This window comes from Ranitomeya variabilis, chromosome 6 (genome assembly GCF_051348905.1).
Source record: "Ranitomeya variabilis isolate aRanVar5 chromosome 6, aRanVar5.hap1, whole genome shotgun sequence".
Lineage (NCBI taxonomy): Eukaryota > Metazoa > Chordata > Amphibia > Anura > Dendrobatidae > Ranitomeya > Ranitomeya variabilis.
Window position 1 is genome coordinate 367,831,958 of NC_135237.1, and position 13,833 is coordinate 367,845,790.

Below are 13,833 nucleotides of genomic sequence, written 5' to 3' on the forward strand. Positions count from 1 at the left end.
ACTGATGCCGCCTCTGCTCCGCTACATCCATACTGATGCTGCCTCTGCTCCGCTACGTCCATACTGATGCCGCCTCAGCTCCGCTACGTCCATACTGATGCCGCCTCTGCTCCTCTACGTCCATACTGATGCCGCCTCTGCTCCGCTACGTCCATACTGATGCCGCCTCTGCTCCGCTACGTCCATACTGATGCCGCCTCTGCTCCGCTACGTCCATACTGATGCCGCCTCTGCTCCGCTACGTCCATACTGATGCCGCCTCTGCTCCGCTACGTTCATACTGATGCCGCCTCTGCTCCGCTACGTCCATACTGATGCCGCCTCTGCTCCGCTACGTCCATACTGATGCCGCCTCTGCTCCGCTACGTCCATACTGATGCCGCCTCTGCTCCGCTACGTCCATACTGAAGCCGCCTCTGCTCCGCTACATCCATACTGATGCCGCCTCTGCTCCGCTACGTCCATACTGATGCCGCCTCTGCTCCGCTACATCCATACTGATGCCGCCTCTGCTCCGCTACATCCATACTGATGCCGCCTCTGCTCCGCTACATCCATACTGATGCCGCCTCTGCTCCGCTACATCCATACTGATGCCGCCTCTGCTCCGCTACATCCATACTGATGCCGCCTCTGCTCCGCTACATCCATACTGATGCCGCCTCTGCTCCGCTACATCCATACTGATGCCGCCTCTGCTCCGCTACATCCATACTGATGCCGCCTCTGCTCCGCTACATCCATACTGATGCCGTCTCTGCTCCGCTACATCCATACTGATGCCTCCTCTGCTCCGCTACATCCATACTGATGCCGCCTCTGCTCCGCTACATCCATACTGATGCCGCCTCTGCTCCGCTACATCCATACTGATGCCGCCTCTGCTCCGCTACTTCCATACTGATGCCGCCTCTGCTCCGCTACATCCATACTAATGCCGCCTCTGCTCCGCTACTTCCATACTGATGTCGCCTCTGCTCCGCTACATCCATACTGATGCCGCCTCTGCTCCGCTACATCCATACTGATGCCGCCTCTGCTCCGCTACATCCATATTGATGCCGCCTCTGCTCCGCTACATCCATACTGATGCCGCCTCTGCTCCGCTACATCCATACTGATGTCGCCTCAGCTCCGCTACATCCATACTGATGTCGCCTCAGCTCCGCTACATCCATACTGATGCCGACTCTGCTCCGCTACATCCATACTGATGCCGACTCTGCTCCGCTACATCCATACTGATGCCGCCTCTGCTCCGCTACATCCATACTGATGCCGCCTCTGCTCCGCTACATCCATACTGATGCCGCCTCTGCTCCGCTACATACATACTGATGCCGCCTCTGCTCCGCTACATCCATACTGATGCTGCCTCTGCTCCGCTACATCCATACTGATGCCGCCTCTGCTCCGCTACATCCATACTGATGCCGCCTCAGCTCCGCTACATCCATACTGATGCCGCCTCTGCTCTGCTATGTCCATACTGATGCCGCCTCTGCTCTGCTACGTCCATACTGATGCCGCCTCTTCTCTGCTACATCCATACTGATGCCGCCTCTGCTCTGCTACACCCATACTGATGCCGCCTCTGCTCTGCTACATCCATACTGATGCCACTTCTGCTCCGCTACATCCATACTGATGCCGCCTCAGCTCCGCTACGTCCATACTGATGCCGCCTCTGCTCCGCTACGTCCATACTGATGCCGCCTCTGCTCCGCTACATCCATACTGATGCCGCCGCTGTTCGGTCTCCTAGTAACAATTTTGCTCAAGTCTTGACACCTGGAGATCAGTTACATTGTGTAGTAATTCTGTGTTACATTTAGTAAGACCATAGGCTTCTCACTAGGTTTCTAATGCATGGAGCCGGTTTGCAGCATCCACTAAGCTTTGGCTCTGCAGTGTGTGCTGGGACCTGTAGTTCCACTCAAGCTGCACAGGTATAAGCTAGTAAGTAACCCCTGCCACAGAGACTGGGGGCTGCATATCCCTCCTGTAGCTTCTAAAACTCCCAGCACAAAGTCTGCCTCCCATTCTAATAAGTAAAACAAGTTGTGCAGTCCACCCCCTTCCCCCACACCAGCTGCAGCAGACTGAGGAGCCAGACCGGACACACAGCACTGACCTGCTGGAGGTCACTCGGCAGAGCAAGGAGCCAGGCTGCATCTGCAGTGAACCGGAGAAGCTCCTGCTAGGTGTTGAGGAGAACTAGGAACCACGTGACACAGGCAGGTCACATGACTCTTCCCTGCAACATCTCCGCTCTGAAGACTGACTGAGCCGAGGTGGGTGGGCGAGCCGACCCCAGACTAAGAACCCGAACTAAAATAAAAAAAAAAACAAAACACCTTGCTTGGGTGCCGCCCCCCAGCATGCTGCCGCCCCAGGCACCTGCCCTCCTGTGCCTAATGGCAAATACGGCCCTGGTTAGGGGTGTGTTGGGGTTAGGTTTTGGATTAGGGTTGGGATTAGGGGTGTGTTGGGGTTAGGGGTGTGTTGGGGTTAGGGTTGTGATTAGGGTTATGGCTAGAGTTGGGATTAGGGTTAGGGGTGTGTTGGGGTTAGTGTTGGAGTTAGAATTGAGGGGTTTCCATGGTTTAGGCACATCAGGGGTCTCCAAACGCAACATGGCGCTACCATTGATTTTAGTCAATCTTGCATTCAAAAAGTCAAATGGTGCTCCCTCCCTTCCGAGCCCCGACGTGCACCCAAACAGTGGTTTACCCCCACATATGGGGTACCAGCATACTCGGGACAAACTGGGCAACAATTATTTGGGTCCAATTTCTCCTGTTACCCTTGTGAAAATAAAAAATTGCTTGCTAAAACATAATTTTTGAGGAAAGAAAAATTATTTTTTATTTTCACGGCTCTGCGTTGTAAACTTCTGTGAAGCACTTGGGGGTTCAATGTGCTCACCACATATCTAGATAAGTTCCTTGGGGGTCTAGTTTCCAAAATGTGGTCATTTGTGGGGGGTTTCTACTGTTTAGGCACATCAGGGGCTCTGAAAACGCAACGTGACGCCCGCAGACCATTACATCAAGTCTGCATTTCAAAAGTCACTACTTCCCTTCCGAGCCCCGACGTGTGCCCAAACAGTGGTTTACCCCCACATATGGGGTATCAGTGTACTCAGGACAAACTCGGCAACAACTATTGGGGTCCAATTTCTCCGGTTCCCCTTGTGAAAATAAAAAATTGCTTGCTAAAACATCATTTTTGAGGAAAGAAACATGATTTTTTATTTTCACGGCTCTGCGTTGTAAACTTCTGTGAAGCACTTGGGGTTTCAAAGTGCTCACCACATACTGTATCTAGATAAGTTCCTTGGGGGGTCTAGTTTCCAAAGTGGGGTCACTTGTGGGTGATTTCTACTGTTTAGGCACATCAGGGGCTCTGCAAACGCAACGTGACGCCCGCAGACCATTCCATCAAAGTCTGCATTTCAAAAGTCACTACTTCCCTTCCGAGCCCTGACGTGTGCCCAAACAGTGGTTCCCCCCCACATATGGGGTACCAGCGTACTCAGGACAAACTGGACAACAACTATTGGGGTCCAATTTCTCCTTTTACCCTTGGAAAATAAAAAATTGTGGGCTAAAAAATAATTTTCGAGGAAAGAAAAATGATTTTTTATTTTCTCGGCTCTGCATTATAAACTTCTGTGAAGCACTTGAGGGTTTAAAGTGGTCACCACACATCTAGATTAGTTCCTTGGGAGGTCTAGTTTCCAAAATGGGGTCACATGTGGGGAAGCTCCAATGTTTAGGCACACAGGGGCTCTCCAAACGCGACATGGTGTCCGCTAATGATTAGAGCTAATTTTTCATTCAAAAGTCAAATGGCGCTCCTTCCCTTCCGAGCCTTGCCGTGTGCACAAACAGTGGTTTGTGACCACATATGGGGTATCGGTGTACTCAGGACAAATTGTACAATAACTTTTGGTGCCCAGTTTCTCTTTTTACCCTTGGGAAAATAAAAAAATTGTTGCTAAAACATCATTTTTGTGACTAAAAAGTTAAATGTTCATTTTTTCCTTCCATGTTGCTTCTGCTGCTGTGAAGCACCTGAAGGGTTAATAAACTTCTTGAATGTGGTTTTGAGTACCTTGAGGGGTGCAGCTTTTAGAATGGTGTCACTTTTGGGTATTTTCAGCCCTCAAACTGACTTCAAATGTGAGGTGGTCCCTAAAAAAAAATGGTTTTGTAAATTTTGCTGTAAAAATGAGAAATCGCTGGTCAAATTTTAACCCTTATAACTTCCTAGCAAAAAAAAAAATTTGGTTCCAAAATTGTGCTGATGTAAAGTAGACATGTGGGTAATGTTATTTATTAACTATTTTGTGTCACATAACTCTCTCGTTTAACAGAATAAAAATTCAAAATTTGAAAATTGCAAAATTTTCAATATTTTAGATAAATTTCCATTTTTTTCACAAATAAACACAAAAATTATCGACCTAAATTTACCACTAACATGAAGCCCAATATGTCACGAAAAAACAATCTCAGAACCGCTAGGATTCGTTGAAGCGTTCCTGAGTTATTACCTCATAAAGGGACACTGGTCAGAATTGCAAAAAACGGCCAGGTCATTAAGGTCAAAATAGGCTGGGTCATGAAGGGGTTAATGCAAGCGGGCGGGCGCACAGGGGGTGGGAGGCGGGAGGTGACCACGAACTTTATTTTAAACACAAAAAAAACCCCTTGATTTTTCATTCCTTCTCTCCAGCGAACGCTGCAGGGGAGAAGGAATGAATGCCGGCTTCAGCACCAAAAGCAGGGGACAGCGCTTAACTCTAGCACACGGAGGAGAGTGCACACTGTTCTCCGTGTGCACGTGTGCGGGACGCTTTGCGGACCGTGCTGCCGAAGAAACGTAGACATGTCTCCGTGTTTTGCACACGGGAACACGGTCCGCGAAAAATCACTGACATGTGCAGAGACACATTGATTTTAATGTGTCTGCGTGTGTCAGTGTCTCTGGTATGTGAGGAAACTGTCACCACACGTACCGGAGCCGCTAACGTGTGAAACAGGCCTTCTGTACAGGGGTTAAAGGGTGGAGGCCAGGGAATCCCCTGGGACCTGGTAAACTGGATTGTGCTATGCCTGTTCAGGGAAGTGCTGTTAACAACTACTAGGCTGTCAAGAACAGTGCGACCATGACACGCACGCTTAACCCCTTAGTGACAGAACCAATTTTGTACTAATGACAAGCCAATTTTTACAATTCTGACCACTGTCAGTTTATGAGGTTATAGCTCTGAAACGCTTCAACGTATCCCACTAATTCTGAGAATTTTTTGTGTTACATATTGTACTTCATGTTAGTGGTAAAATTTCTTCAATATAACTTCCGTTTATTTATGGAAAAAACAGAAATTTGGCAAAAATTTTGAAAATATTTCAATTTTCAAACTTTTAATTTTTGTACCCTTAAATAAGAGAGTGATGTCACACAAAATAGTCAATAAATAACATTTCCCACATGTCAACTTTACATCAGCACAATTTTAGAAACATATTTTTTTTATTAGGACGTTATAACGGTGAAAAGTTGACCAGTGATTTCTAATTTTTCCAGCAAAATTTGCAAAACCATTTTTTAGGGACCACCTGACATTTGAACTGAGTTTGGGGGGTCAACATAACAGAAAACACCCAAAAGTGACACCATTCTAAAAACTGCACCCCTCAAGGTGTGCAAAACCACATTCATGAAGTTTATTAACCCTTCAGGTGCTTCACAAGAACTAAAGCCATGTGGAAGGAAAAAATTAACATTTTAAATTTTTCACTAAAAATTACTTTGTAACTATTTTTTTATTTTTGCAAGGATATCAGGAGAAAATGGACCTCAAAATTTGTGCAATTTCTCCTGAGTATGCTGATACCTCATATGTGGGGAAAAGTCACTGTTTGGGTGCATGGCAGGGCTCAGAAGGGAGGGAGCACCGTTTGACTTTTTTAACTCAAAATTGGCTGGACTCAATGGTGGCGCCATGTCGCATTTGGAGACCCCCAATGTACCTAAACAGTGGAATTCCCCCAATTCTAACTCTAACGCTAACCCCAACAAACCCCTAACCCTAATCCCAACCCTAACCATAACCCTAACCACATCCCTAACTCCAAGATGCCCCTAACCCTAATCCGAACCCTAACCCTAACCACAAACCTATCCCCAACACACCCCTAACCCTAATCCCAACCATAACCACAAACCTAACCCTAACACACTCCTAACCCTAATCCCAACCCTAACCGTAATCTCAACCATAACCCTAACCCTAGCCCAACCCTAACCCTAACTTTAGCCCAACCCTAACCCTAACTTTAGCCCAACTCACTTTAGCCCAAACCAAACCCTAACTTTAGCCCAACTCACTTTAGCCCAACCCTAACCCTAACTTTAGCCCAAATCACTTTAGCCCAACCCTAACCCTAACTTTATCCCAACTCACTTTAGCCCAACTGTAACGGAAAAATTGAAATAAATATTTCACATTTATCACAGTGATCAAAATGAAGCAATAGGAAAAATTTCCTAATGTTGCAGGGTGCCAGCCATTTTCTCCCAAAACAAGATGCCAGCGGTCTGGGGGACTTCATGGGGGTTTGCAGGGACAATGGAGGTACCGGGGGAGATTGCGGGACCCTATTTGTCCTCTGATGTTCAATCACATCAGAGGAGAGAGAAATTAAATGGAAAATCTGAATTTATTTTTTGCGGTCACCGTTATACCATTAGTAACAGTGATCGTAACATCAATGTCGGTAAAAAACAACCCGAATCATGTTCTCTGGCATCTCTGCTACCCCCGGTAGCCAAGACCCCAAAGAAATTCTGATTCTGTGGAGTGCTATACCCTTATTCTACAGTGCCGTTAAAAAGCGTCTCTGGCTTAAGTACCCTTAACTGTCGCCGTTAAAAGGTGTATCGGTGGTCGTTAAGAGGTTAATAAACATTCCCTCTCACCTATATACATATTATCAGTCACTACATTATCCAAACTGTGAATAAAAATTTACCTTCATGGTCTTGGTTCTGACATGTATTATGGCATTGGTAATCAGAAGTTATAATAAAATCATCTCACTGCTAGAGATAATGCCACATAACATAATAATATGCTGTCCTTACACCAAGCAAATCGCTCCATACATTGAAAGCATGTCGAACAATGCAACGTTTATTAATAAATGTTAAATGCTTTTTTTTGCAGAACATGTATTATATGAAAATGTACTTATTATCTTACATGACACTGGTGTATCACATCAAGGTTTGGATCAAGAAGAATAGCTAGACTTTGGATAGGGTATTAATATTTCATTATTGGATGCAGTGTTGTAATTCTCTTTTGGAAACTTCATTTTTACATAGCCTAAGCAACACTTGTGATTGAGGTGGTATCTCATATTGGGGAGCATAACAAATGTCCTGAAGATTGCAATGGCTTCCTTGCCCCATTGATTATACAGTATTTATTGCTTCTTAAATCAGAATTTCCTGCAAGATCTCTTCTCACAACATAAAAAGCACATCCCTGGTGATAAACTGGATGAATACACCGATACAATGGTAAGTTGTGCTATTATTACTATTATTATCATTATTTATATCTACTTTTAGACAATCCTTCTTCCAATTGGTGGTGCTAAAATTCTAGTCCTCTTCCTCTCTGAAGAGATAATTTGCATATTTAATTACCCAGAGAAGCATGCATGGCTTATCAGTTTCCTACTCTGACATTACATACTTGGCTTGTCACTCTCATCAAGGAGAAATGTTACCCCTTAGTCCTGAGCCTATCACTTAGCTAAATCAGATCTCATACTTTGCACTGATGAGATTCAACACCTCAAAACACTGTGTCTGCAAATTGAGATTCTGGCTTGGCTTTTATCCTAAGTAATATGACAAGGCTCGTTAAAGGGTTGATATTAACTTTAAGGATTGCTGCTTATAATAGGTGAAGCTAGCGTTCTTGTCCTCTTCCTCTCTGAATTGACAATTTGCATAGTTGGATTTCCTGAAATTCACAGTTCCAGTGAATTTGGATACTATGATATTCAATTTTCCATACTGCCTAAGCATCAGTAAATAGGCCAATTTAATTTTGCATGGCCCCACTTACTTCCTCGTAATGTTCTGTAGTGTGACATCTAACGGTTTTTCATACCTTGTACATTGGTGGTCAGTGAAATGTGTTCCCAATAGAGCACCGTAGGACACAGGACTTTCAGTTTGTTCGGAAAAGTCAATTTCCATCTCCATTCCAAGATCTATTAATTAATATGAACTTTGTTCATGGGAAAACACATTTAAAGTGTATTATCAACATTGCAAATTATGACATATGATTTGGACACGTGATCATGTTCTGATTTGGCGAAAGTCTGACTTCTGGGATCTTCTATGATTTCAGTAACAGAGCTCTGAAATAACCCATTAGAATTGAACTATAGCCACTAGTGATGAGCGAGTGTACTCGTTGCTCGGGTTTTCCTGTGCACGCTCGGGTGACCTCCGAGTATTTGTCAGTGTTCGGAGATTAAGTTTTCATTGCCGCAGCTGAATGATTTACAGCTATTAGCCAGCTTGATTACATGTAGGGATTCCCTAGCAACCAGGCAACCCCCACATGTACTCAGCCCGGCTAATAGCTGAAAATCATTCAGCTGCCGCGATGAAAACTAAATCTCCGAACACTAACAAATACTCAGAGATCACCCGAGTGTGCTCTGGAAAACCCGAGCAACGAGTATACTCGCTCATCACTAATAGCCACTCATGTGCCACTGCTTTATTCAAAAGGGCTCGGCTTTCTCTGGCAATCCTGTACACAATAAGCAAACCAATAAAAGTGCATTTAGAGCTCACTAAGGTATATGGGAACATTAAATATATACACTCACTGGCCACTTTATTAGGTACACCTGTCCAACTTCTTGTTAACACTTAATTTCTAATCAGCCAATCACATGGCGGCAACTCAGTGCATTTAGGCATGTAGACATGGTCAAGACAATCTCCTGCAGTTCAAACCGAGCATCAGTATGGGGAAGAAAAGGTGATTTGAGTGCCTTTGAACGTGGCATGGTTGTTGGTGCCAGAAGGGCTGGTTTGAGTATTTCAGAAACTGCTGATCTACTGGGATTTTCACGCACAACCATCTCTAGGGTTTACAGAGAATGGTCCGAAAAAGAAAAAAAATCCAGTGAGCGGCAGTTCTGTGGGCGGAAATGCCTTGTTGATGCCAGAGGTCAGAGGAGAATGGGCAGACTGGTTCGAGCTGATAGAAAGGCAACAGTGACTCAAATCGCCACCCGTTACAACCAAGGTAGGCCTAAGAGCATCTCTGAACGTACAGTGCGTCGAACTTTGAGGCAGATGGGCTACAGCAGCAGAAGACCACACCGGGTACCACTCCTTTCAGCTAAGAACAGGAAACTGAGGCTACAATTTGTACAAGCTCATCGAAATTGGACAGTAGAAGATTGGAAAAACGTTGCTTGGTCTGATGAGTCTCGATTTCTGCTGCGACATTCGGATGGTAGGGTCAGAATTTGGCGTAAACAACATGAAAGCATGGATCCATCCTGCCTTGTATGGAGCATCTTTGGGATGTGCAGCCGACAAATCTGCGGCAACTGTGTGATGCCATCATGTCAATATGGACCAAAATCTCTGAGGAATGCTTCCAGCACCTTGTTGAATCTATGCCACGAAGAATTGAGGCAGTTCTGAAGGCAAAAGGGGTCCAACCCGTTACTAGCATGGTGTACCTATTAAAGTGGCTGGTGAGTGTATATACAGTGGGTACAGAAAGTATTCAGGCTCCTTTAAATTTTTCACTCTTTGTTTCATTGCAGCCATTTGGTAAATTCAAAAAAGTTCATTTTTTCTCATAAATGTACACTCTGCAACCCATCTTGACTGAAGAAAAAACATAAATGTAGAAATTTTTGCAAATTGATTAAAAAAGAAAAACTGAAATATCACATGGTCATAAGTATTCAGACCCTTTGATCAGTATTGAGTAGAAGCACCCTTTTGAGCTAGTACATCCATAAGTGTTCTTGGGAATGATGCATTTTTGAAACAATTGAACTGGCAGGGAATCAGACCAACTAACAAAAAATAAACCCTAAATCAATTAAGGATGTGTAAGATAAAGTATAACTTTTTGTACATACCCAGGTGCTTCTCACAAATTTAGAATATCAACAAAAAGTTAATTTATTTCAGTTCTTCTATACAAAAAGTGAAGCTCATATATTATATAGAGTCATTACAAACAGAGTGATCTATTTCAAGTGTTTATTTCCGTTCATGTTGATGATTATGGCTTATCCTAAGTAATATGTCATTATCTCAGTAAATTAGAATACTTTATAACACCAGCTTGAAAAACGATTTTAAAATCTGAAATGTTGGCCTACTGAAATGTATGTTCAGTAAATGCACTCAATACTTGGTCGGGGCTCCTTTTGCATCAATTACTGCATCAATCCCGCATGGCATGGATGCAATCAGCCTGTGGCACTGCTGAGGTGTTATGGAAGCCCAGGTTGCTTTGATAGCAGCCTTCAGCTCATTTGCATTGTTGGGTCTTGTGTCTCTCATCTTCCTCTTGACAATACCCCATACATTCTCTATGGGGTTAAGGTCAGGTGACTTTGCTGACCAATCAAGAACAGTTATACTGTTGTTTTTAAACCAGGTATTGATACTTTTGGCAGTGTGGACAGGTGCCAAGTTCTGCTGGAGAATGAAATTTCCAAAAACTTGTCAGCAGAGGGAAGCATGAAGTGCTCTAAATTTCCTGGTAGACGGCTGCGCTGACTTTGGTCGTGATAAAACACAATGAACCGACATAAATAGATGACATGGCTCCCCAAGCCATCACGGATTGTGGAAACTTCACACTAGACCTCAAGCAGCTTGTGTGCCTCTCTACTCTTCCTCCAGACTCTGGGACCTTGATTTCCAAATGAAATGCAAAATTTACTTTCATCTGAAAACAATACCTTGGACCACTGAGCAACAGTCCAGTTCTTTTTCTCCTTGGCCCAGGTAAGACGCTTCTGGCATTGTCTATTGGTCATGAGTGGTTGGTCCCCACCATTTTTTGCTCCACTAATCCTCACTCTCCTCCACTAACCCCATACCCTCGCACCCTCAAACCACATAACTATCTCCCCTCTCTCTTACCCCCCGCCTCATTCATCACTAATCCTCACCCTATCCTTCTCACACTATGAGAAACTATCGCAACTTTTCACACTTAAAATCTGTGCCACTGACCCCCAACCCCCCTGCTTCCTCTCTCTGGGGCACTTTGGAATGCCCGCTCTATATGCAACAAGCTCCACGTGATCCACGATCTCTTTACTTCCCGCAACCTTTCCTTCCTGGCCCTCACTGAGACCTGGCTGACGCCCCCTGACACGGCCTCGCCTGCAGCACTGAGTTACGGTGGCCTCCAATTTACCCACACTCCTCGCTCTGGCAACAGACACGGTGGATGAGTGGGTATCCTTCTTTCTAAAAACTGTTTTTTCAACCCTATCCAACCCCCACCCTCCCTTATCCTCCCTTCTTTCGAGGTCCACTCTGTCCGTATCTACACTCCCTCCAATCTCCAAATGGCTGTCATATACCGACCACCGGGCTCAGCCACTGCCTTCATTGACCAATTCTCCACCTGTCTCCTTCACTTTCTCTCCGCTGACATCCCCACCATCTTCATGGGTGACTTTAATATCCCTACTGACACCCGCCAGCCAGCAGCCTCCAAGCTACTGGCCCTTACTTCATCCTTTGGACTCACCCAGTGGTCCTGCACAGCCACCCACAGATGGACATACACTAGACCTCATCTTCACCCGCCTCTGTTCCTTATCTAATCTCATAGCCTCTCCCTTCCCCCTATCTGACCACCATCTACTCACCTTCTCATCCTTGTCCTCCTCACCTGCCCCCCATGTCCTGCCATTACCACATCCTCGCAGAAACCTCGCACATCTAGACATTCACAGACTCTCAGACTCTCTCCTACCCCTGTCCTCCATATCTTCACTCCATGACACGGATAGCGCCACCGCGTTCTATAACTCCACTCTCACATCAGCCATAGACTCAGTCGCCCCTCTCATGCATGGCACAGTGCGACGAACCAATAGGCAACCTTGGCATAACAATCTCACAAAAAAACTTCGGCAATCATCAAGGGTTGCGGAGCGGCATTGGAAGAAAACACGCCTGCCAGACGACTTCACTGCTTTCAAACAAGCTACATTTGACTACAAATTAGCCCTCACATCCGCTAAACAGACCTATTTCACTAACCTTGTATCTTCACTATCCTACAACCAAAACAACTATTCAGCACATTTAACTCCCTCCTCCGCCCACCAGTGCCACCTCCATCTCCCCTCATTCTCCTCCGAGGACTTTGTCACCTACTTCAAAAACAAGATTGACCAAACAAGGCAAACCCTAACTGTTCCACCACACCAACCACTCCATATACCAGACCTCTGCCCTTCCCTAATAACCTCCCTCTCCAACATAACTGAAGGAGAGCTTACTCACCTCTTTTCCAAATCACACCTCACCACCTGTGCACTTGACCCCATCCCCTCCCAATTGCTCCCCAACCTCACTAACATGCTCATTCCAGCCCTAACCCATCTCTTTAACCTATCGCTATCTTCTGGTACCTTCCCCTCTGCCTTCAAACATGCCACCATCACACCCATCCTCAAAATAACTAACCTTGACCCAACTGCTATGCCCAGCTACCGCCCCATATCATTGCTCCCGTTTGCTTCAAAACTCCTTGAGCAGCATGTCCATGCTCAAATTTCCTCCCACCTCTCATCTAACTCTCTCCTTGACAACCTCCAATCTGGCTTCTGCCCCACCACTCCACCGAAACTGCCCTGACAAAAATTACTAATGACTTACAGCCAAAGCTAACACAGTTCTCCATCCTCCTCCTTTTTGACCTGTCCTCTGCTTTCGACACAGTCGATCACTGCCTACTGCTACAGATTCTTTCTTCCCTTGGCATCAAAGACCACCTCCTCATCCTGCCCTCTCTCTGTTGGAGTACCTCAAGGCTCTGTCCTAGGGCCTCTACTTTTTTCCATCTATACCCTTGGTCTAGGGCAACTCATAAAGTCCCATGGCTTCCAGTACCACATGTATGCAGACGACACTCAGATCTACCTCTCTGGCTCAGATGTTGCCTCTCTTCTGTCCAGAATCCCTGAGTGTCTGTCAGCCATATCCTCCTTCTGCACCTCTCACTTCCTAAAACTCAATGTACACAAAACCGAACTCATCATCTTTCCCCCATCTCACGTATCCCCCCTTCCTGATCTATCTATCATGGTAAACGGCATCACGCTCTCTCCCGCACCTGAAATCCACTGCCTCGGGGTAACTCTCGCCTTGTCCTTCAAACCGCACGTTCAAACTCTTGCCACCTCCTGTCACCTCCAACTCAAAAATATTGCCAGAATCCGTCCCTTCCTCACCCCACAATCTACTAAGACTCTTGTGCATGCCCTCATCATATCCCGCCTTGACTACTGCAACACCCTCCTCTGTGGCCTCCCCGCTAACTCTCTTGCACCACTCCAGTCTGTTCTCAACTCTGCTGCCCGGCTAATCCACCTCTCTCCTCGCTACTCCCCTGCTTCTCCCCTCTGCGAATCCCTCCACTGGCTCCCAATTCCCCAACGAATCCAGTTAAAACTACTAACACTGATCTACAAAGCCATCCACAACCTGTCCCCTCCC

General features: G+C 45.7%; 1 protein-coding gene across 1 annotated transcript in view; it reads left to right on the plus strand.

The window, feature by feature from the left end:
- SCGN (secretagogin, EF-hand calcium binding protein) overlaps positions 1 to 13,833 on the plus strand; it is a 95,898-nt gene that overhangs the window by 62,737 nt on the left and 19,328 nt on the right. The window contains exon 6 of the mRNA XM_077270004.1: positions 7,522 to 7,599. Within this exon, the coding sequence (XP_077126119.1) occupies positions 7,522 to 7,599 (78 nt within the window). The remainder of the gene's footprint in view (positions 1 to 7,521; positions 7,600 to 13,833) is intronic.